The sequence below is a fragment of the Diadema setosum genome, chromosome 4 (assembly GCF_964275005.1).
Source record: "Diadema setosum chromosome 4, eeDiaSeto1, whole genome shotgun sequence".
Taxonomy (NCBI): domain Eukaryota; kingdom Metazoa; phylum Echinodermata; class Echinoidea; order Diadematoida; family Diadematidae; genus Diadema; species Diadema setosum.
The window spans coordinates 42,524,230-42,550,307 of NC_092688.1; the positions used below are offsets into that span (position 1 = coordinate 42,524,230).

The 26,078-nt window shown below is 41.9% G+C and overlaps 1 protein-coding gene across 1 annotated transcript in view; it reads left to right on the forward strand.

Annotated features, from left to right (window-relative positions):
• The window catches only part of LOC140227899 (uncharacterized), a 41,705-nt gene extending 16,550 nt beyond the window's left edge, over window positions 1–25,155 (forward strand). The window contains exons 2-8 of the mRNA XM_072308283.1: window positions 1,234–1,321; window positions 3,507–3,608; window positions 7,304–7,832; window positions 11,741–12,802; window positions 15,123–16,014; window positions 22,478–22,584; window positions 24,946–25,155. Coding sequence (XP_072164384.1) covers window positions 1,234–1,321; window positions 3,507–3,608; window positions 7,304–7,832; window positions 11,741–12,802; window positions 15,123–16,014; window positions 22,478–22,584; window positions 24,946–25,155 — 2,990 coding nt within the window. The remainder of the gene's footprint in view (window positions 1–1,233; window positions 1,322–3,506; window positions 3,609–7,303; window positions 7,833–11,740; window positions 12,803–15,122; window positions 16,015–22,477; window positions 22,585–24,945) is intronic.
• Window positions 25,156–26,078: the final 923 nt, after the last annotated feature.

Sequence of the window (26,078 nt, forward strand, 5' to 3'; positions counted from 1 at the left end):
CGCGACCCTTTGTGCTAAATTTAGTGTTAAGATTTCTAGCGGTCCTCGGCACAGCAACTTTAGCTTTGTCTTTCTATCGGTTTGAGTGTGTGCGTATGCACGTGTTCGTGTGGTTGTGCATCCGCGCGCGTTCACGTGCGGGAGAGGGGGAGGGGAGTGGGGTGGGGGAGGGGAGGGGGAGGGGTAAGATCTTGATCTAGAGGTCAGAAAACGAAATGGACAGACTAGGTAAGACTCATCTGTAGCCGGACATACGACAGCGTTGTCATGCTTCTCCCGTCCGATGACTGATATCAGCAGTGCGCAGAAGTCGACCGAGGAAGGAAAACCGTGTGTGTTTGAGTTTTATTTAGACATGTGTGTTGTTGCATGCCTGCGTGCATCTACACGTGTGTATCTGCACATTATTTTGTGTGTGCGTGTGCGCGTGTGTGTGCGCGCGAGTGAGGGGATCTTGAATTTCCTGATGTAAATATGTATATATGATTGTAAATATGTTTCATGTTAATATGTTGAAGTTGAGTCCTCCAATACCCTAATGGGGTGACATGAGAATATTTTTACTGTCATTGAACACTGTCTGTCATAACTGTCCTGTTGAGTCCTCCTAGAATGAAGTATACCTTCTAATGCTGTGTATACTGCCATGATGATACGTATCCGATGGACATTTGTCAGGCAACAATATTACAGGTGTTACTATAATAGGTGATGAAATTGTTAAGAGAGGGCAAGCAAACCTCCTTTTAGACGTCCTTGACATTGCTTTTAAATATTTATATATATATATATTTTTTTTTGGGGGGGGGGGCAGACGAGAACACGAGAACTGCATTGAACGACTGGATAGAGAGATGGTGAAAGTTCGTTATTCCGAAGGATCGTTAATCCGAAATGAAATAAGGTTCGTTATTCTGATTGTTCATTATTCCGAAGGCACGTTTATTCGAAAATGAAATAAGGTTCTTCATTCCAAAGGTTCGTTAATCCGAAAATGAAATAGGGTTAGCAATTCCGAAGATTCGTTAGTGCGCACCGCCTGTTCGTTTTCGGAATAACAAACCTTGGGAATAATGAACCTTCAGTTTCATTTTCGGTTTTCGGATTAACGAACCTCCGGTATAACAACATCACCCCCCCCCCCCCCCCCCCCAAAAAAAAAAAAAAAAAAAAAAATTGGTCGTCCGAAAACCATATCCTTGTCATTTTTCTCAGTGTTATCTTATTATACAGTGATTGTTGTTGCTTTATCGTCCGTTACAGATAACTACAAGTTAAACTACATAGAAGTGGAGATTGGTCCGCCGAAGCCAAGATATCTGTGAGTATAAATCGTAGCATACTATTCAATCTAAAACAAAACATATCCACAGGCATGACCATTTGAGATGATGCACAGATTGACTATGCTTAATTTTGCTGAAGAATATTTCACTGTTTAGTATAGATACGGCTGCAGGGATGTTCACCCAAACTGTGCGGTCCTTGAAGATAACAGTGGTCAGTGATGGTAGTGGTGGTGATGATGAGGATGATGATGATGGTGGTAGTAGTGGCGGAGGTGGTGATGTGGTGGTGGTGGTGATTGTGGTAGTAGTAGTGGTAAAGGTGGTGATGGTGATGGTGATGATGATGGTGGTGATGATGATAGTGGCGGTGATATAAATGGTGATTGTGGTGGTGGTGGTGGTGGTAATGATGGTGATGGTGATGGTGATGGTGATGGTGATGCGTTGGTGATGGTACTTATTATAGTGGAGAAAGACGAGGAGACGGATGTGTTATCCGGCACGTAGTATTGAGCCATCAAATAAAAAAACTAAGCCCCAAATAATCAAACGAGTCATGACATCTAATCTTTACATGTCATTATCATGACGGAAGGGGAAATGCACAAGTGTTATACATAATCTGTACATTTGGTTTGACTTCGACGACCACTGAAAATGTTTCTCGATTCCATTTATCATGTGAATTGATTAACAAACTATTATTAAGATATACCTATACATCAATCAGGGTTTCTTGAAATGAAAGGGTTGAACAGGCGAGTGAGGTGAGTATACATTTTGTAAGGACAATTTCCCTACTGTCACCCCTGTGTGAAAGTCATTCACCTTGACCCATTCATGCTAACACCCCCTCCCTCCCCGTATCACAACGGCTGCAATGTGCTCTTCTATTATGTTACACATCTGAAAACGTGAGTCACGAGGCTAACTTACACAACCAGACTTAACCACAGCCTTCTGAAACGTGATGGTGTCTTGGGATTGCAATGTGATTCTCACTTGTTTTGAGGCTTTTGATGACTTGACGAATACCTCTCCATGCTTCTTTTCCACGATGTAAACACATACAAATGTGAATTGAGACATGAATCTGTACACCGAGAAATTAGTCACAGTTCGCTATTCCGAAGTTTCGTAATAATCCCAAGGTTCGTAAATCAATAAGTTCATTGATCGATCCGAAGGTTTGTAAATCCGAAAATGACATAAGGTTCATTATTCTGAAGATTCGTTATTCCGAAGGTTCGTTAATCTGAAAACGAAACAGTGTTCGTAATTCCGAAGATTCATCAGAACGCATGCACTTTCTTTTCGTTTTCGGATTAACGAACCTTCGGAATAACAAGCCTTTGATTAATGACCCTATAGTTTGTTTTCTGATTTGAAAACCGAACATCAAAATACAAGGAATTGTGTGTTTCGGAATAACGAGCTTTCAAAATAAGTAATATCTCCCTATACATTTAACATCTTTGCCTGCGCAAGAGCTGTTAATGGTTAATTGATACACTCCTCGTTTTCAATTCGGTTGCTGAAAATAAAAAGATACTTTTTAAAAGTATAGTGGAGTAACTTATAAGCAGACAAGTTGTTAAAATACGACAAACTGTCCTGACTAAGACAAGACGCTGCGAAGACGCCTTTACCGAGTTTTATCAAGTCATCTTCTCGCCGTGTCCTTCAATACACCCCAGCTTGCCAAAAGTCATCATCTTTTCTTCCTTCTATTGATCTACCCCCATCTTAACTCTGTCTTCTCCATATACTCCCTTCGTGAAACAAGTAATTTGGCAAGTTCTACGTCATAGTACTTCGTATTCTTGTCCTATTTTCCCTCATTATACCCGAAATGCCGACTTGTTTACCTTTTTGTCTCATTGCGTTCTCAACAAGCCAACTTGTCTAGTCTTCCTGTCCCAAACAAGTCGATACGCCACGTTCCTGCAGCTCGTCGACCTTGTGTTCTTGCAATTTCCAAATCAACTTGACGAGTTCTGTCAGTAAATCTTATTACTCATACCCACTAAAACGGCTGGTCGAGTTCATACAACTTGTCCACTTGTCACCCCTTCTCCGCTATCTAAGCCTCCGTCCGAATGGCGTCTTGCCCTTGAAACATTATGGCTCATGCTTGGTGTGAGGCAAAGAAATCTTGTATTTGACGTCATTACTGACGTAAGGTCTCATCAAAATCTCCCATTTTTCTATCATCAGAGAGAACGGCGAGCCTCTTCCCCTCATTAAGGTTGCTCCGGGCGGCGGCAAGGTGAAGTACAGCACCATCGTCTTTCCAGACAAAGACAAGGAAAACAAAGGGTAAGTTTTGGCGGCAAGACGAATGAGGCACAGGGAGAATGCGGGGGAAAATGAGAAGTATGTGAGCAGATTCGAATTCCCCTACCTTCTTTGGCAAGCCACTCATAATGTTCACTGGAATTTAGAAACAACATAGCAAAACGACATAAGAATATGTTAAACTTCCGTTTCAATAACGGTACTGGTTACAACCGTACCCTTTACATAATAATGGCTACATGGATGGTAAAGGGTTAAAAGTGAAGATGATAAATGAACAGTTGTGTTTCTAGGTAAAACAGATTGCTGATTATTACATAACCGATTTCGTGTCATACACACAAGACTTCATATTCCCTCAGTCCCACCCCATACCAAGAAAAAGTCTTTGTAATTTTCACTTCATTTGGTATGCTATCAGTTTTGTCTGTATTCCACGATCAACCCTGCATGCACGCAGAACATCCATTTAATTCATCCTACGAAATTTTATCAAATCTCTTTTAATATACATATATTACACAAAACATATTATTATACGTATTTTTCTCCTCTTGAATAGAAACAAACACAGAAACAAAATTAGAACACGTAATGTAACCACGGTAATAATCAAAGTTGAACTATTTGCTGTGATGTTTAATTGAATCCAATCGAAATCTTTTGAAATTGATATCTATACCTGCTTGCCGGTTTGTGTCGTGATTTGCTTGCATACCTCACATATTTTCTTTAAGATTCTTTGGGAGATATTGGTTAAGTATCCGCAATTAGAAAGAAATATTTAAAAAGAAGAAAATATTTGATGATCGTTTCTATGAAAGGCGACTTGAAATACACTTTATTTATAGTGGCATGTGATCGTTGTAGACAGGTGACTGCAAGAACAGGCTTGACTGCTCTTGAGTCATTTTGTGACCTACTTGAAAATTAATTCTAAGAAAAGAATATTAAAACTGACACAGTCATATAGAATCTCTCGCGTATAAGACAAGACAGAATGACGACTCCGGCATGCCCTAAAGTGTCAGACTTTGCACATTCTGTTCGTGTGACTCTGTGCATGTGTGTTTGTGCGTGTGGGTGTACGTATGTGTAGTGTACGGGTTCTTTTGCCTTGAAGCGGTCTCCTCTGTGTCGTAGAATGATAACATGATCGCTGTTCCTACTTTCCCTAAAGTCGTGACGTTTGGAAAGGAGCTATTAAAAGGTGTGAATTGTATCTGGTTCGCTAGAAAACAGGATGATATCATGCTCATACTCCGTGGAGATGAAGATTACCGAGACAGAAAAAAAAAAAAAAAACAGCTGTGAAGCAGAGAAAGGGCATGGGAGGTCAGATATCAATGGGGCGCCGGAAGTTCAAAGGGGAGGAGGGTCTTATTTGCTTCTTCCGGCGATTACATAACAGAGTGTTGAAAAATTTCCCCTGCCTGACTGATGTCTTTGTTGGATGTCTCCTCTGGTCTGGTTAGCTTGCACGGAAAAATAAAGAACCAAAACAAATGAATTCTTATAATATTATCACAGTGAGGAGCCCTGTCTTGAGTCAAGTCAACCAAGATTTTAATTTCAGTTTCAATTTATTTTTCATACTTTTCTCGAGAAAATGTCATAAAAATAGAATTATACAATACAAAAATTCCAAAGTACAAATTGTTTGATATCTTCTCCTTAACGCACTGAATGTCAAACTAAATTTATTTCTATGTGAAAATAAACATTAAGGTCTGTTTATACTAGTACTGCAGGGACTGTATTCAAAGTACGAGAAAAAACGACGGGGCGTACGTAACAGCAAGCTTGTTTAGTTACAGTTCCCAGGATAAAGCCAGAAATAGAGCAATATGGAGTATGGGTATCTATTTAGACCATAATGGCGGGGAAATGGTTACACAAACAAAAATCAAACCAAACTCGTGTTACTGCATAGACATAGAGAAGCTGCATGATGCAACCGTAATACATTACTGACAAGAAGTAAATGAGTGATTAAGATTCCCCAATTTATTTGTGTTTGGCCTATTTATGTTTGCATATTATACTCTGTCGTTTGTTAACTGTTGTTCGAGAAAATGGGGAAGTGAAATCATACCATAAACCAAATCAAAGCCAAAATTATGTTCACCTTTGTTTTGAAATCATACAAAGATATTACTCTTTCCCATATATTTTGACAAGTAAAGCGATGAACAAATTCTGAGAGAATCAGGAGTTAGTATAGATGTTGGCTTTTATGCGTTAAGCTTGAAAGATCACACGCCATGAAAAAAAAAAATAATGAAAACAGATAATAAGCAACTGGCGAAAGAATGACGTAAATAGCTCTGTTATGATTGCAACAGGATCTGGGAACTTTGCATCTTAACTTGGTTCCTTCTTGAGCTAATATGAATTCGAAGTTGTTGACTTATATTCTTGGAAGGTTGCCTCGAACAGTCTAGGCCGGTTAATCTCTTTTCACCTTTCAGTTATCATATTGTTATCCTCCTTAGTGATTTAATACACTTTCCACAATATAGTCCTTACCTGCCTTCAGTAACAAGGTCGGGAATGTGCGTGCAGGCGACTTACACATCTTTACTATAGTGTCTATTCACACACGTAGGTGGAGAGCACGACCGAGAAGGGCAGTCTATGTTGAAACATTATGTGACATTGATTGTGTTGTGTGTCACCCCCTTCCTTTAAAGTTCAACTTACCCTACGGCTTCTATGACGTCACAATGAGTAATTTTGTGCTGCACTATCTTGTGATCAGAAAAGTTTGTTGACCTGCGTACAAGTGTATCGGGAATGAACGCTACGACACAAATGAAAACTAAACGTCGACTAGGCAAAAGGCAGATATCGCCGGATTTGGCTTCATAGTTTCTGATTGCAGTTTTTCTTCTAACAGTGAAATTCTAAAAACGTTGCTCTCTTATAGATATTTGACCAGGAACGATATGAAATCGATTACTCATGTTAAAGATAGTGTCAGATACATTGAGTGGTATTGTTGAGGGGTCAGTAACACTGTTTTGTCGTAATTTAGCACTGTTTATCATATCATCGTCAACTTTTATAGGTCTGTGTATATCCCATTTCTTATTAAAACATCAGGACTTCAATTAATATTGTTATTCCTACGATATCGGAGAAATGTTTTAAAAAAGTGATGACTGACATCACCCGTGATCATGGCTGTAAAGCCTAACCTAATATTTGCTTCGTATTCAAATGGGACTTCGTTCTCTGCATGAATTCGATAATGACGATGATGATGGAGATGATGATGAAACATCATTTATCTGTTTTTATTTTACCATTTATCTGTAGAAACCTTCAAAGGCGCTGCAAATGCTGCAGAATCATGATTCATATAATCCATACATTTGAGTGTGTATTTCCGGTTGATGTTAAATAATAAATTCTAACCTGACCACTTTGTATACACTCTGAACATTTGTAACAAATGCATTAATGAAAAGACATTTGACTTGTCATAACTATAATTTACGACAATAATAATTTAAACGCCATTTGAAAGGTCTGCCGAATGGGTTTGATTTGGACGTCCAGTAAGCCTAAATTATGTTTGTTTATGAATATTTCGTTCTTCACGCAACAGTAAGAAAAATCAGGGTAGACTGAAAATCCTAAAAAAAAAAAATTATGAACTTGTAAGTACCAGGCTTTCTTTCACTTTTATGTGACTTATATATCTCTGACAGATCAGACAAGAAGAGTAAAGATAAAGATGACTCGACCACGACGTCATATCCATCCAGTTCGAGTTCATCGTCTACAGATCGACGATCGAGCAACTCTGGTCGAGGTATCATCAAGGGTTTCACGCTCGCCCAGAAGACCGCTGCCATCACCAAGACGCTGTCCGGCCTCACTAGTAAATTGAATTTGTCGTCATCATCGTCCTCGTCGAAATCGGTCGAAACCACGACGTCGACATCGACGTCGCCAACACTTTCATCCTCACCATCGACAGTTCCGGCGGTTTCTGCCGCGATAGTGCTGTCGCAGCCGCCGAATCGACCGCCCCCGATGCCAGACCTTGGGGACACGCCGTCGAAGGTTCGTCCGTCGCCAGTCGGGGAGGAGAGCGCAGGGCAAGATATTACCGGTACACTGAGCGGCAAGGGGAGCGGGGCGATGCCATGTGGAAGTGTCTCCGCCACCGGAAACGGAAGTGGGCGAGCGCACACCAAACTGGAGAGGAAAGAGAGTTACAAAAACGCGAAGCAGGTTAGTAGCCCATCTCTATAAAAGTCGGTATGTTGAGGTTGTGGACCTTCGCTTTTCATAGCTTTAAGAACGGAAGTGTGGAATATAATGGTGCATTGCCCCCTTCTTACAGCGCAAGATACACAGGACATTTGCAAGTGCGATGCTTAAGATTTCTCCACGTCTCAGGTGAGCCTATGTGGAGAAAAGCTGCGTGATAAAAAGGAACTAATTTTTCTTCCAAGGAATAAGTGCGAATAGTTAAAAAGGAACTAATTTTTCTTCCAAGGAATAAGTGCGAATAGTTGGGGCACGAGCAACTGTACATTCAATACCGACAATAGAATAATTAAACTGAGGGAATTCTGCCCCGATTTTTTTAAAATATATCAATGTGAAATGATGCATATACATATAAATATATACATATATATACATATAATATATATATATATATATATATATATAGTGAAACAAATTTATCGCATGCAATTACACTGTAATTATAGCACGTGTCCAAGGTGTCTGTTACATTTTATTCTGTGTATGTTTGTTTTGCTAGTGAAAACTCACATACAAGCAAACATCACTGCACTGGTGACTTAATATAGATGGTATTAACCTATCATCGATACAAATTGCGCATAAACAAAACGAGACAGAATAGATCAGAACAAACAAAAACTCGCTTGCATCATTACACGCGAAATGAAACCTGATGATTGGTTACCTGACGTATCTGGTATCAAAATTGTACTGTTTCTATTCAGTAACACCATCCGATATTTTTAGTCACGCTTATTATTTTCATGCATCTATCCTATGGACAGCTTTCAGTCTGTTTTAATCTTATTCTTAAGTCCCTCGGCTTTGCTTGGTCAAGGAAACACAATGACGTAATTCAACCCGTGAGATTGGATGACGTAGTCATGGCAACGTGGACACACCCACAACAGCAAGATCCGCATCTATTTCTTGTTGTGATTGAAATTGAAGGTCGTTTGCATATTGTCGATACAAGAGAAATCCCTGGTAAATGTTCTGGATTCGGGCGGTTGCACGAAGGTATAACATCGGCTGTGGAGTGCACGGACTTCGATGGGCAAGATAATGGCGTACAAGCGGAACATGGAATAATGCGTTTCGGAAGATACCACCATTGGTGGCGTGCTTATCAACCCTGCCACTATTTCCACTTTGGTTCTGCGAGATTTTGCGTTGCCGCTTTGTCAGTCATTTTTATTCTTTGTACCGTAGTTCGAATTTCGCCTGGTACGTTCATCCACAGACAGGATGTTTTATACCCCTTCTTAATGCATTTCTTTACCCGGATGTCAAAATAGTTACCTGACAATGCTATGTGACAATATTGATAATGTTAGGATCTCTGAATAGGCAGTTGGAATAGCTTCTCTTTATCATAATGATCTTAGTGTTATAGTAAAGTCTTAATAATTCATTACCGTTGTTGTTTATTATTTCTTTCTATCATTTATTTATACTTATTTCTGTAATCGTTTCTGTCATTGTCATTTTTTTTATTATCAGTAGCAGCAGCTTTGATACTGTCGTTGTAATCATGTTCTTATCATCATCGACATCATCATCACCATTAACGCAGCATCATCTATAATTTGCTACAGCAGCGCAGCGTAGTATTTTCCTTGTAAACGTGATGATTTTTTTCATAAATTTCTTTTGTTTCCCTGGAGGATTGATTATTCTTAGTTCCCTTTCCCGACCCCGTGACCCGTGGCCAAAGTATATGAGAATCATAACTACAGTGCATAGGGATAGAAGAGTTGCACTTAACATGAATTCGAGAGGATAAAATTTGGTGGCATCATTTTTACATGAATGGTTCTAACAATCTATACAACGCAAATCTACAGGGTCATCATCTAGTGTTTCAAGCAATTCATTTTATCAAATAACATTTCAAAATCTTACGAAATTCTTTTTTATTATATTGTTTAAAGGGAGAGCAGATCTACGTTATTGCCATATTTGGGGGGGGGGGTGGGGATAAGACTAATATGAAATGCTGAGAAAGCAATCATTTCTCTTCATCCATTAAACCGTCATGTCGGTTGTCAACCAAATAGTAGGCCTGCATTGCACCAGTGCTCTTTCTCCATCATCATTTTTACCAGGCAAAAGTCAAAATGAAATGTGGTTGCCAGTGTGATCCCGTGGCTGTTTGAACCACTGTGGCTAAGGAACCACCCACGGGGGAAAGGTTATTCAACTTCGGTAGCTACGGGGCCCTAGAGCTACTGAGGATTTTCTGATTTAGTTGTGCCTCCGCGGTGGACTGGAGAAGGCTGTATGACTCTGCAGATTTCAGCGTCGAGCGTTTGTTATACTTCACGGATTTTAGCTAATACATCGTCGTATCTTGGCATATTTGTGTTGTACAGAACTAATCTATATTCCGCGACACTGGAGCTTCAGCAATCGGTACGATTAAAGTGTCTCAGACAGCAAAAATCCGAACTCTCCCGAATGTGGTCTCTGTATCTGAGATGATACTTCAGTCTCAGGCAGGATCAATCGGCAGGCTTTGTGACGATTTCCTTCATAAATGAAAAGAAGGCTACTGTTTGGAAGTTTCTTAACGCCGAGGTTCGTGTTATTCTAGTTTAAAAACATCATAGTCCTCTTATGTCTTTCCTTCATTTTTTTAACTGGAGAATCCAGACGTGTAATTACAATTAAACTCGCTTCTTTTCCTAAAGCAATGTTTCCTCAATCTCAACATGCTTAGCACCCAAACTGTTCAAGAATGGTCATTGTATCATTTGCAGTCTTGCCCCGTATTCTCAAATGCAGCAAAACATAGATTCGTCCTGTCTACAATTTAGATGACGAAAACACATTTGTTGAATTTATCTAACGTTGCAGTGAAGGTACTATTTCCCCATAGAAAGACTTTTTGGGCTCAGTTGGTAAAGATCTGTTCATGAATGATGACTCCATAGTTTAGCTGAGGCTTGAGCAGCGTCTTTAATGTATTCGCAACTCACGGCAGGATTTAAAGTACCTGTTGCAACAGTAGCAACTGTACAATGGTGAGTGAATGGAAAAAAAAATGGCATCGATTTCTGTCTTGTTCTGCGCAATACCAGCTGTGCAGCCACCTCACTCCTGCAAAAGGGGAAAAAGTTTTGTGAATAAATACTTCACCTTGTTGTTGCGCTACATTCACAGAAAATGGTCATACACCTAAGCTTTCCATAAAGGTGTGGCAGCCAACTCATCGACGCAGTCACAGCTTAGATCATGACCAAACGTTTAAAATATATACATACATTAATGTCTATTTATATCAGCCCTTGTCCAGTTTGCCTCTCACGATTAAGACAAGGACAACTACCCATAAACTCGTACATCATCGCTTCTGACTAATGAAGCTGCATCAATGAAAAAAAAATCTCCCATGGGAGCCATTACAGCTCTCTTCATCATGTCGGAACTTGATGAGACTTTTAGGAACTCGATGAGGCTATTAGATGCCAAATAGATGTCATCGCGTCGACAAAAGTTCATATCATGGAAGTGGCCACTGGAAAAAAGGAAATTGGAGTTTACTCATTTTGCAATTAAATCTTCGTATTTCTCCCATAATTTGATTCTGAATTTACTTACGTCAACTTCGAGAGTCAATAAACTTTTCGTGAAAGAAAAAGAAAGTTTTTTAGGACTGTTTACAAGATTACTTCGAATTTTTCCTTTATGAGCACTTGAGCTGTTGCTGGAACAACTTGGTGATTATGAATACTTTGGTTACGGATCTAAAAAAAAAAAAGATAAAAAATGGGAGTGGCTATTTCTTTCATAGTCGTATCAGCATTAAACCTGGGCATTATCAGAGAGTAAGTCGAGAGCCCACAGCAAAACTCCATTTTCCTTTCTTGCTCTATCTCCAGCACGTGGTGCAGCAGCAGAACTCTAAGACGCCTCCCGCCTCGCCACCAAGAAGACGGGCCCTCTCCACACCAACCCGCTCCCGGAAATTCCCGTCCGAGGCTGAACTGGCGGACGCCATCAAGGCCCACCAGGAGAGGCGCGAATCGCCGCCGTCGAAGACCCGGACTCTGCCGGCGAGAGAAAAGCTGTGGAGAGAAGACGAGTTGGACGTGGAAGAAGGGTTTTGGGACTACGATGACGTCGTGGCAGAAGGATATTGGATGTCGGCCGAGGGACAACATGATGATTCTTCCTTCGAGGACATCAACGGCTTGATGATGAGGTCTGCTCCGGCAACAGAACTAGCACAGGCAATGCGGGCTATGCAGATGAAAGTCAAGCGAAAGTCGTCAACGGGAGAGGCCTACGATAACGTATTTGAACCACCGTGTTCGCCGACCACGACGGCCAAGTCCAGCCACTTTTTCGGCTGCGGCGATAGCGGGTCGGGCTCTGGCACTGAATCGCCGCGCTGCGAGACGTCCTCCCCAAGCAAACAGTCCAACTCGCCTGTCAGCAAACGGCTGCCCAGGAGTGAGCTAGAGCAGGCATTTGCGCGCAGGAAATTGACGGGGAGATTCCACAGCGAACAGTATGACTTTGATAATCTGTCCTCCGGTAGCAACTCACCGACGCGGTTCGACGATGTTTACGCGTCAGGTTATCGACCAGTACCAGCCGTGCCTTCAAGCAGAAGCCGTGACTACAGTGGGTCTCCGGAATCGCCCTCCTACTTGGACATGGAGTACAGGGGGTCCGTTTCCACCAGGAAACCGGTACCACTGCCGCGAAATAATAGATGTAGAGAGTCAGCCTCGGAAAGTTGCACCTTGGAGAGCGTCTTCAACCTCAGACCAGTACCCTCGCCACCGGCATACTTCAACCAGTCCTTCGACTACCTGTCCGGGGCCAGGGATTCGTCCGGTGACGAGACCTACATGAACGTGGCCTTCAAGCCCAAGGGAGACTCGCATCGATACGAAAATGTCGTCCTGGATGACAGACTCTCCGGATTTCATTCGGTAAAGAACCTCATTCCCTTAATCAGTCAACGCCATTCAGTATTTCCTATAATACGTCTTCGTATCTTTCAAATTAAGCATTACCACTAATTCGGATATCTCTGGTGCTTGATAACGAGGCAAAATTACTTCGTCAAGTGCCCTATTACTCCTAACAAATATCATTTGAAAATTTTACTGGCATGAACTGCTCACTTTATGGACGAAGGACGACTATTATGGTCCCTCTTGGATCGGTTGACAGGTCAAATCTTATGTTATATTACACGCAAAAAGTATACAAAGCAAGTCAACAAAGCCGCGAGCGAGTCTTTACAACAAAAAATAAAAAATAAAAAGCTGTCAGCACAAGCCATATTTGACATCGCATAAACCATGAAATACTAAATCAGAGATGACGCCAAACTATCTATCTTTCCAATTAGACATAATAGGGCAGTTTTTTTTTTCACCATAAAATGGAGTTGGTGGTCCCCCCCCCCCCAATATTGCCACTAGTCATCGTCATTGCAATCATCTAACCTCATTGGAGGTTACTTTATAACCCAACTCGTTTGAACTCTCAAATTTTCTGGAACAGCATGTCGTTTGCGACATGAATCGCCTTTTCTGCTCAAGGGAGCTGCACGGATGCAAACTCCCGTGTTGTCGAACAAGCAGTATATTGCGCATATAGGTCATAGGGCTACTGTAAAGACGTCGGGACGGGTTTTGACAAGCCGTTATGCGCTGTTAGCAGACGATAGTCAAACTTTCCAGCAAAACTGGCGCTTTTCCAGACAGCGCAGTCAATTTCCATCGTTCGTGCAATGGTTTGACGAAGAAATGGGACGATGTGTGATTCAGACTTTGTATTGATAAAGTTACGCTTCAGGCTCAGTTGATGTCTTTCTTAGTTATTCCCAATACCCAAGACGTTTGTGTCATCTTCATTGCTGTTGTTTTCTCCTTGTCATTTCTCATTTGGATCATTTCAGCTGCTTCTTTGTTCAACGTTATACATCTCGGTTTAGTCGCCACCTTTGGCATCACTGTGTCCACACATTTTTCTTCCTCATGATTTTTTTCCTTGACCTCGCTCCCCTTCTAAGTTCTGTCTTCATCCCTCTGCCCCGTTTTACTTCTATATATTCTGTCTCCTTGTTTCTTCTCATTTTCTCCAGAATGTATGCCTGATCATATGTACATCAAACCTTTGTATTTTGGGGTGTCGATCCTTAACTCTTCACACATGTTTACACTCTCAGAAGTGCTATAACTTAGCTAGAAAGATCACATTCATCCAGTTTAACAGTTACGTACGTTCGTGTGACGTCTTTAACATCGCTATACATGTAATTCCAATAGAGCGACGGTTGGATAAAGTGCTTATTCACGTCGACGTGTATTGTGAGTGATGTGTACACGGAGAAACCTGTATGATTACGCCCTCACTTGGCAAGGCGACTAAAGAGGTACTCTGCCAGGTGTACCGACTTGGGACACAAGGAATGAGTCAAGGAATTTGGCATCCCCGGCGGACATCTACACCTCTCTGCGTCCGTAGCCGCGCGTTTTCCGAGTGGTGGCTTCGTGCCAAAGAACTTGCGAGAGTAACAGTGACACCCACCCACACATACACATGTATTGCGTGATGGCACTCGTGCATAAAATATCCCCCATTTGTTTTTCTTTTTATCCACCATGTATAACGTTCTTCGTCACTTGGCCAGCATGCGTGCTCACATAAAATAAAATCAGTCATCAACTTGAATCGTGTACTCTTGTAATTTTCTCAAGAAAGTGACGAATAAGTAGCTATATCCATCGTTAAAGCTACTGCTATGTTTGTAACGGTTTTTGTTTCATTTAGGTAGGAACTCGACTTTCCATCACAATAATCCATCACTGTCTGCTGAAGATGACTTTACTACCAGTACTTGACGTTATTGTTCGTTGTATATTGCATAGCCAATCAGTGACAAATGTCACCGTTAGCCATGAATATCCTTTAAAAGTCGTAAACGATCCTTGAGGGTGTAGATATTACATGGACATTATAACGGGTAGTTATAATAATTGTATTCATCATACCAAATGAGTTGGAATGGCTTGACGAAATTACTCATTCAGTCGAAATTAAAATTCAAAATGGGGTAGTATAACCGTTTTGAGAGAGACAAAAGTGTTTCCAGATTTTCGAAAGATGATGTTGGAGATTTGCTTTCCGTTGTTGATCAATGAATCAGTAGGGTGAAGTTAGATAAAGTCCACTTTTCAAGTCGACAAAAAGACAGACGTTGATGACGAATATGCATTCCTCATTGTTCACATTTTTCAGGAACGACCTCTTAGCAGTAGCGACTCTCCTCGTGCCAGCACGGAGCTGAGGCCAGTCCCCGCGCCGCGGTTCTACAGCTCTCCCTGCTCGTCGAGTCATTCGTTGTCGTCACTAGATGGGAGCAACCAGCTGGCTCCACCAGGCGGGAAACAGAATTCACAGGCTGGCTGCGGCGCCTCTCCTCTCAGCGCACCGAACCAACCGTCTTCGGGGCGCGGCAGTCCCAACCATCAGCATAGTAGGAACGCGCAGCAGACGCAGAAACTCGTCACCCATGGCAACGCAACTTCGTCAGCGCAATCAAACCTGGCGTTGATTACCGGCTGCAGCCAGGGCGCCATTATTGAGAAACCTCCGCGGACCGGCTTGAGCGCATGCACGCAAGAACGCGGGGTCACAGGAGGTTGTGGTGGTGCTGGTGCTCACTCGCAACTCAGTAGGAACGCATCGTCACATCCGGGTCACTACAGCAGAGAAGCGTCTGTCGGTGCTACGAAGCAAGAAGGACGCAAGGAGGTTAGAACCATGAGCAACGGTCATGCGACGAAGGAGATGCGGAACTCGTCTCTCTCTCAGTCGAAAGAGAGCTGGCAGTCTACGGAGCGTTGCGGCAATAGCGGACAGCAGACCAAAGATGGTCGAACCAGTCATCACAACCCTCTAGTGCAGACGAACAGTATTGGAATGGACGGCGCTTCCTCAGGAGGTGCACAAGGGGGTGTCGGAGGAGCCACCGCCGCAGTAGCAGCAGCTTCTGCCGTTTCAAGTGGGGGCGCTACCGCAGGAGTAGGAGGATGTGGGACTCATTTCAAGGCCCCCAGTGTCCATGGCAACAATGGGAGTCGACCAGCGAGGGGCGCCAACTGCAAGGACCAAACCTTACCGAGTCACGGTAAGTTGAGTATCCGTAAGTATTACTCACGACCAGTGAAAACATTTTCCTCAGAGATACGCCTCTCTCTTCCTGTCTGTCCTTCTAATTCATGCACGCATTGGTCCCGCTGCTTCTCTTTCTGTCATTTATTCTTCCTGGAGAGCGAGCGGGGGGGGGGGATACGGTTATACTGTCCTTAGGAAGCTTGAAAGGAACGATAGGCTTGTATTCTACAGGGGAAAAAATGGTACCAAGTGCAGCAAAAACGGATCCGAGACATTTCAGGTAAAGAGAGACTGCTCCCTAACGAGGTGAGAGTGAAACTAGGGTTCATGTCACGTGATTGATGAGAAATGACCATGTTTTCTTCACTCAACGTTTCGGGTGCATGAGGTGTCATCCATGTAATCGATGGGTCAGTGTTGTGATAGCAGTAAAATTTCATTGTTGATGGCGCTCAACCTTTCATCCATCATCAGAGGAAAGAAAGGATCAGAGCTAGAGCACTAAGCAGGATGTCCGACCGTAGAAGTGTCAATGACAACTTGTAGCGAGGTGATCTAACTGCATTCCGCTGCAGTAGGTTTTGTCGATGAGCTTTGGAAAGCATATGATTATATTCAACATACGAAGTGAAGGTTCCTGTTCAAAAAGTTACATAAATCATAACGTGGTATGCGAGAGAATGTGAGACACAGTTATGTATAGCACCGGGTTCCATAACATTTGCTCCCGCAGCAATTGCTCCTATAAAATATCTGCACGCTAAGCCAAACATAAAGTGTACCCACAAACATAACCCTAACCCTAATCCTAATCCTCACATCAAGCAAAATCTAAAACCCTATCACCACCCTATCCTAACCCTAAGTGCTTTGAAAATAAGACAGGAGCAATTGTCGCAAATGTCAGGGTTGCCATAGCAGCGGCAGGCATCTTCGATGGTCTCTGCCATTCAGTGCAATCACGGTTTTTGACGTCGCAACTCAGTGTCCGGTAACCACTCGTAACACCATCCGATATCTGCAGCACAATGTCAGTCGGACTCCGAGATATGTTCTCTGGCAGAGAGGGGAGGAGGCTTTTTGTGGGGAAGTCCAAGGCGAATAGGGAGGAGGAGAGGGGAGGGGACTCCCAGGGAGGGGTGAAGGCATTTTCCCCCCTTTCTCTTCAGGAAATGTGCATTAATGTCAGTGGCAGGCTATAGGACCGCCCGTGTCTGCGGGGGAAAACGATTTGGATGCGGCCCGAGTACCGAGCAGAGTGATATCTGGGGTCAGACAGGGGTCATGAAGTATGAGAGCGTCACTCAGCACATGGTGAAAGAAAGGGTGATAGAGAGAAGAGAGAACATGAAGAAGATGAAACAAGCGGTGTATTATGGGTTTGAATTACAACTGAAGGTATTTTCTTTTCTTTCTTTTATGAGAACCCACAAAGATCCTACACTAACGTTAATTGGAGAATTGCCAGTAAACTCATCCAAACTAGAGCGTTTTCCATTCTTCTAATTAGATAACTGTTATCCGTAGAAATAAGAGAAACATGTTATCATCACTTTTGTATTTTCCAGTTTGCTTGAACATTTTAACAAGCTTAAGAGACTGATACTATAATTTCGTTAAGAAAATTTTGAATTTATTGTCAAAGATGTCCTTTTAATTTCTCAGAATAGCTATTCATTGACGATCTATCATTCTTAATGCACAAATATTCGCAACGGATTTGTAGGGAACGTAATTTCACTGTGCACATTAATTTTTTCCTCGTCATTGTCTAAACGTTGGCATTCATCTTCCAAGATGTTCTTGCTTTGAAGGGTAAAGCACGGATGTGGAAGGGGAAATGATGCAGGTACACATCCAACCTAAAATCTGGTGTTTTTTTCCAACGAAGAAAAGATCCCAGGACCATTCTTGCGTTGATTGATATGGCCAGGAATGGACGAATCGATAAATTGTGTTACCTCTAGTTCAAATTTCTTGGTGGGTATCACGTCTGTTGAATTGTCTTCCCATGCAACCTCAAGAGGCAAAAGAGAACATCAACCAGCAATTAAGTTATAACATTTTTTTTTTTTTACTAATGATTAATATTCGATTGATAGCTTACGCTGTCAAAAATTGTATTTGCTCCGTGAATTGAATCTTACATTCGCTGTCGTCATGGCAATAGCTGTAGCTGCATGACGATTTGCTTCAGCGAAGCCTATCTGTGAACTGAACGAATACGTCTTCGATCAGAACACAGACAATGAGCTAGAATAATAGAGAAAGAACAAGAAATATATGCAGAGGGAGTGAGGGGCGCAAGGGATTAGATGGAGTACGGATAGACAGATACTTGTAGTGTTGATATGCGATTCGCCATATGAATTCGAGCGATCCACCGGCGGAAGCTCTGCGCTCTGTATTCATATCATCACTGGGCATCGCGAGTTGCGGACATCTGTCATTTGCCGTAATGTCACAACGTAGAAGCCACTTGGGGGAATCGTGACTCATTCGAGGGACTGATCATTTCTAGCACTCTCGAGGAAAGACTTCGGCAGGAAAGTGCGAAGAAAAATTCAAATGCAAAAGTTTGTATCCGTTCAGCCTGAATTCATCACCCGCGGGCAACGAGAGTAGCTGAACAGCTGGCTGTTCGTAGCTGCTTGTTTATAATAATAATAATATCTTATTTACCCAGGGTAGCCTCTTTAGAATTAGTGCTTTTCTTCCAGACGACCCTGCTCTGCCAGGTACCCATTTCTGCACCTGGGTCGAGAGGAATATCTTGAGGGAAAATATGTTGACTATAGGGACCTAACCACTTTGTAGAATCGGGACTTGGGTTTCTAAGGGAAGGGTCTTAACCGCTGTACCACTGTGCTTCAACTTTGTTTATCTGTATCGGCGATCCATGGCTGAATGAGTTTGAAAACTTGGAATATAGAACATCAATTTGATTCAGTTTTTATTTAGTAGTCCATGGAGGAAGGGCCCAACTTTTGTCAGTCTTCCAAAACTCGGCAACTGCCATATGCAGGTACAATTTTGATCTCTTTTTTTTTCGTTCAAAAGTCAGCAGAATATAATCTCACATACCCTCTGTCAAGATTTTCTCGTTTCAGTCGAATTTGGTACGTGTCATCCTTTCAGAAACAATAGGAAAAGTTGCACTTGTTTAGGGTGTGGATGGTAACGTTTGATCATCCCTGAAGGTGGCCGAAATTCGACTCAATCATCAAGGGTCGATCATCGGGTAATAGGAATCTTCATACAAATAGACAATGGCGCACTCGCATTTCTCGAGGTTCCCCTGACGAGATCAGGCGAATCAGCAACGGTCGACGCGGATCAGCTATGGAGAGCGATGCAGGAAATTAATGCGCTATGACTCAATCCCAAGCTCCCCAGCTTTTTGGAGAGCGAGGGGGAGAGAGAGAAGGAGGGGGAGAGGGGAAGAGGAAGGGAGTGAGAAAGGAGGGGGAGTGAGTGAACAAAAAAGAGATGATGGTTCATGCAAAGTTCAGCATCGCATACATCCACGAATAAAAAGTGTATATGGACAGAATGTTTCTAGAACATGTGCGACTGTCACTCACAAGATGCGTCTAGAGAGTTGCGGCGTTCCATACTCTCCTCGTGACGGTCAGATCTCGGTGAGTAGCTAATGAGAAATCAATGATAACTTTCTTAGGGATGAAGGTTAGTACCCTCCTCTGATGAAACCGCGTACTCCCAACCCCGTCATCCGTTCTAAAAAAGCCTCTTCCACATCTTTTCGTATCCAGTATCAAATACTGAACTGTAGATTATCCTGGCATCATGTTGACTTATATCAAAGATGACAGCAAAATGTTTGATCGCTTCCTCAACTTTCCCGCTTCCTTTGGGAATACCGTCTGCCATGTGAATGCAAATTGTGTGAGACATAATGCAAAACACTGAAGGGAGCTGTAAAGCTTAGCAGACTCATCTAAAACAGACCTCTCAACACTCAATCAGCGCCAACACTGTTTGCCCACAATGTTTCATACATTAAGACACTTGGGACTGCAGGTGCTTCATAAATGACATGCAGGATTCAATGGCTCACGGTAATGGCGCGATAGTTTTCTTGTTTGTCGATCGTTTGGCTATGACCAGATGCCAGTCGCAGCTGTCTTAACTTCAGCCATTGTGAGTGGTCTCATGCCAATGAGTCAAGACATGAGATATAGAACGAGCTCGTATCGTGTGTTGATCTCGTTCGATGTCCGAAACAGTTAGTGAGACATTAGCTTGTATGCATATAATTACTATTGCTTGTTCACAACATTTTCATGCGTATCGCTGTAGACTCTAAACTACATTTACACACGATGTAATGTACTGCAGCAGATTTCATGTTAATGTAGCATATCAGTGTATTCTATAGCTGCTATATCAGCGATGTTTGCCCATAGCTCTCTTAATGTCTTATGACTGATGGGGAAGATCTGATCTACCGTCAACCGTCTTCTAAAGGAGGGATATCAGTGCGAATCGACTGGACGCCATCTTGGCGATGTCGAGTCACTCACCCCGGCCCTGGCGGAAGGCACCGCATCTCGCCTGCCTGGCCCTGCAGAATGTCAATCTCGGCCACGGCGAGCTGATGGAAATCTTGAGTCATGCGGCTGGGAGGAAAACGCAAAGGAATCACTCTTAGGCTGTTTGTCTTGCTCGACACAAATCTCTAAGAAGTGTAGTACTCCAAGAAATCAAATTCAGGCCGAGTCAGTGGGACCGAGGACGTAGAATATTGTGATCAAGGACCGGCCCAGAGCGCCCTCAACTGCACAGGTCATGACCCGTTGTTTGGGCCTGAGGAAGATGATGGTGTACAACGAACCTGACCTAGTTTTTGGCACAGGGAGAGAAGAAACATCTGTTGGCCAGGTGTGCCTTACTTTTGCAAGTTTCTTCAGCAGATGGCAGTATTCGAGACAAGCTGGTTTTCACTGAAAGAAAAAAAAAAAGCAATTGCTCTTCCTTCAGCTGCAGATGAAGCAGCGAAAAGTGACTTTGTGAATCTCATCCACGCGCCCTCTTTAGGGCTAGAAGGCGTTACTTGTCAAAACTTGATAAAATGCCAAAGCGCATTTTGGGTTAAACAATTAAGGCAAGTTTTGTGAAGCCACCTTCTTGCCTTCTCGTCATGAATAATTCGCGTATGAGAGTTTCAAACAGTCACTTAATTTCCCGCTTAAATTCTCCTCCTGTGTAAGACGCCTATAAGAGAGTCACCTACGTTCGCCTAAGTCGCCTTTTCACCTTCATACCTAAAAGAACCCGACCAGACGAGTTTTAACAAGTCGCCTTCTCGCAGCCGATCTTTCGTATCCGTACAGGCGCCGTATTCTAACGAAGTGATATAGGTCATCTTTTCCAACTTCTAACATGATTGCGTCTGTTGTACTTTTTTATGTTTCCCCAAAGGTTGGCTGTGCTATAAATACTTAACTCTCACCATTAATGGTATTGATCAGTCAATAGCTACGTGCACAATAGTACATGTCTATTAAAATCATATACTAGTATACAGGCATGGTTTCCTCTTTATTTTCTGCTCTTACCACATCTGCGTAGCTTAATCCACCTCACTTTCAGAAGTTTCCACGCAAGAAATACATTTTGTGTTATCTACTGATAATTGTATAACTCTCTTTTCGCAACTGACAATAAAATCTGTCCGCTCCTTTCCCTCTTTCTCTTACCGTATGATGAATTTTAAAGTGATTTGATTCAGTAGTGGTTTCTACAGGGAAAACTTCACTGAAATTATGTACTATTGTATGAATGTATATTAAAACACATCTGTTTTAGTGGTGTAGTAAAAGTGGGATTTTTTTTAAAGATAAATGAAGAGAAGAAAACGAGTTAGATAATACGATAAAATGACAGCGGGACCCCCACGCTGTGTGATGAAGCATGATTACTGCGTTAGCCCACTCACCTAGGAAAATCTGACCTCCCATAATTATATGCATGCATGTGAATAAACGTATTCTGAGAGAGATTCCCTAATATCTCAATCGGAGGCAGTGGTTCCAGTTGGCGGGAACTAAAACGCGATTTCATCTCACAGTCAAAGGGATTGTTCCTGCACCAGAACGTAGGCCTATCCGGTGAAGAATTAGGAAAAGAATTTAAAAAAGAAGAAGAAGAAAATGTGCTAATATCCCTCCTATATAATCATTATAAAAGCCATGCAGACTCCCTTGGAACATGGAGCTACGACATCCATTGTAGCTCCATGCTTGGAAGAATAACTTGATCATGTTTTGTTTTTTCACATTTTTTTTTGGATGGGGGTGTCTTCATCTTCCTTGCAGTATAGAGAAGCATTTAATTGGGTGGGAAAAGAATCATGCATTGTTTCGGCTGTTTCACTCCAAAATGATCCTCGTGTAGCTTAAGGATTGTGTTTTGAGGCGTCGTGTTGATCTCTTGTTCATGCTTTGTCATTGCAGTTACGCAGCCGTGGTACTACGGGAGGATGCTCCGCCAAGAGTGCGAGTACCTGATGCTGTCGCAGGGTATCTCACGCCAGTACTTGGTTCGAGACAGTTCGCATCGGGTAAGTTCCAGATTGTCCTCATGTTCCTTCCTTCTTCTCCTCCTCTTTCTTTGTTCTTTTGTCAGTCATCTTTTTTTTTTCTTCTTCTAACTTCGTCGTCATCCACGTCTTCTTCCTCCTCATTGTCGTCTTCATCTGCGTCTTCTTCTCTGTTATCTTCTTGTTTTACTCTTTTTCCGTTCTTCCTCTTCGGTTTCTCCTCCCTTTCCTCATTTATCCTCTTTTGTTTTCATTATCGCTGCTCTTTTTCTTCTTCTTCTCCTCCTCCTGTTTCTATTTCCCCCTCAGTCCTGTTTGTATTCTTCTTCTCATCTCCTCTTGCTTTTCGTTCGCAAATTGAAACTTGTTGTCTCCGAGATATTGTTATTCCTATTGGGTTATCACGTGGTCTATCTGGGTTTCCATCAACAAGGGATTAAAGGAGTAGATCTTGTGTAAGTTTGGTGGTTAATGCACGTGAGTGCTTTATAGAGGCCATTTGCAAGGCGTGGACAGCTCATATGATGTAAGTGGTTTATGACGCAAAAACTGGTGAAGCTAGCGCATTATGATTGAGCCACATAGCATGCCATATAGCAAAATGACTCTTCCCTATTGACAGAGATTAATTTGTGCGATTTGTATCGTGATAAAAAGTTCGAACATCCGGACGGTTTTGTTTGTCTTTTTTAAAGAAAAAAAGTAGCCATGGTATTCGGTAGACATATTTCGTTACTTAGATTTTACTGGGATATAGTGATTAACGTACTCTCAATAATTCAAACGGTCCATGTCGCGCCGTTATTGTATGCATCTTTTATTTCATAGACAATTTAATAAGTTGGTATGCTTGCAGTCACGACCTAGGTATTTGGGTTTCAAACAAATGAACGTTGAACATGGTCGAACACACCACGACGTCCTAGGTCGCTGATCAAACACTATGATATGATTTCTGGAGTTATTTTCGATACCCCCGTCGTAAATATAACATCACGTGGAATGCCACGACCCCGGGACCAGTGATTGAAAAAAATGAAGTAAATGAAAACAACGACAAACAAGAATAGATGCGAAATGGCACTTCCATAATCCCGATTTATCACCCTGAAAGTTTACAGCAGGTGCTTTCTCAAATTAGACTCTGTCTCGATGTCAAATTGGAGAGTGAAGGGTTGAACACGTCTGAAGCCTTCGGATACGTTAACCGCAAGCTATAACCACTTTCTTGCCGTATCAATGAGTAAGAGTTACTACAAACTGCTAAAGACCTGAACTCCGAACAGAATCGATCGATGCATCCTTTCTGGCATTTGTGAAAGCATGTGATATTTTATTTTTACTCCATTAAAACGCAGATATTTTGGTTCATATTGATTGATTTTATGAATCCCGGGCATCACAGGGCTTTCGACGTTGTCGATGTAAGAACTCATTTCCAGAGTAAAAACAGTGCAAAAGAGATATCTACCGTCCCGCAGGCATGGTTGTCATTATTTTGATCAGTAATGATTATAACGCCATAACCTAAAGTGGAGGAGGGGTGCATCATGAAAATGACCTCCCGAAAAAAAAAAAAATATATATATATATACATACATACATATATATCTCCCTATCATACCAATAATGTAGGGTCATTGCAATTATTTCATTCTTTTACATTTTATTTCAACCATGACACTTTCTGCATAACTTTAAATCATCAATCAACTGAAAAAAAAATGATCGAATAAAACCCTCATTATATTTTACTCTCTCTCTCTCTCTCTCTCTCTAAGATTTCATCATATTCAAGCATAACCCCCCCCCCCCCATAAATGTCGTGAAATTGACTTGAATGAATCTCATACCCACTTAATGTATCAATCTATATACCACTATATTTCGGTAACTCTATTTGCCATTGCAAGAATTAGACTCATTTTACCATGACGTGAAAATTCCCAGGGAGTATGTCACCTCGCCGGCATTTCTATAACATTTGAACAACGCAGTCAAGCTAATCACTTACCTACACTGCCGTAAGAAATGTTAAAGTCCTTCGCGAAATGTTTCTACAGTAATATTATCATAATATTGCGTTTCCTTTCCCAGACTACGTGAGGAATTCCTTACAGTCGAAATAATCTGCTCAGATCCTTCTTAAACGATATTATGCGCTAGGGATTATTGAGCAGTTGTCTTTAGAGCTGCAGACAACCGTTGTTATTGTTGATGGCAGTGTTGCATTTGTTGTTGTTGTTGATGATGTTGTTGACACGTGCTGTTGTTGTTGTTATTTATGTATGGAGGTGTGTAAAGCGCTCTTACGGAAAGACTTGACAGTTGGGGTCAACGCCTTTAACAGCTCTATTTCTCTCCTTCTGAACAACAACGCAGGCTGGCGATCTAATGCTGTCAGTGCTGTACGGGTCGAAGGTGCACCATTACGTCATCCAAACCACCGAGGACAAGAAGTTCCAGATCGCCCACCACGATTTCGACTCCGTGGAGGCCATCCTGGATTTCTACCACAAGCACGTCATCATGTATTCGACTCACCAGGAGCCAGTCTACTTGGGCGACCCGTTCATCTTCAGGAGGCGATAGAGCGAGGGGCGAATCGTCATGGTTTGCGCGCCTCTTTTTGCGTGACACCGTCACAGGGAAGACACGGACGCCTTCTATTATCATCCATAATATAACGTATTTTCGTCGCTTCGTGTTTAATCGGCTTGTAACGATTACTTCTAGAGAAGTGTACACTTTGATTACAAGATAACATCCTCACAGAGTTTGCATAGTCAAATCTGGCTATCATATAAGTCAGCTAATCAAATCTACGCAAAAAGTTCATTTTCACATCAGGTGAAAATAACCATTGTAACATAAGCTGTAAAACTCAATTATGCTGAAATTTATCTTATGAGGATCCCCTTTAATCATAATAAACTGGTATATATACATAAATATTGAATCCACAAGTGTTTGTGCCTCACACTTTAACTACTTGCTTACCGCCTCTGTCACCCCTCAGGAGAGAGGTAAACGTGTTCATGCTGGTTTTATTCTAGAGATTAGTGGTACGAATTATTAATAGAGGGCGTAGAAGCAGTTCGGTGTTGCTTTCGGGCTCTACTATAAAGCCTTGATGAAACTGTTAAAAGATATTGTTTCTTTGAAATAATCACCATCTTTAGAGCTTGTACACCGACATGATACATCGAAGATGAACTCAGTCTGCAAGCTGCGATGTTTGTCTTTTAGTTGTAAAAGTGTTCTTATTTCATGTATCAAATTATCCAGATTGTCATAGCATTAAATGTAAATTTTTTGAGATTCTGTATAAACGACACCCTGTTATTTACTATATCTATGTACACTGTTCGTTTGTGTATTGAAAAAAAAAAATAATAATACGCTTAGCATCAATGGGTTATATTGACAAAGGGAAATGTATATTTTTATTAATTTGCTAGTGTGATTTTTAGATGGTAGAGACAGTGTGGTGACGTCTCATGATTTCCTGCAAC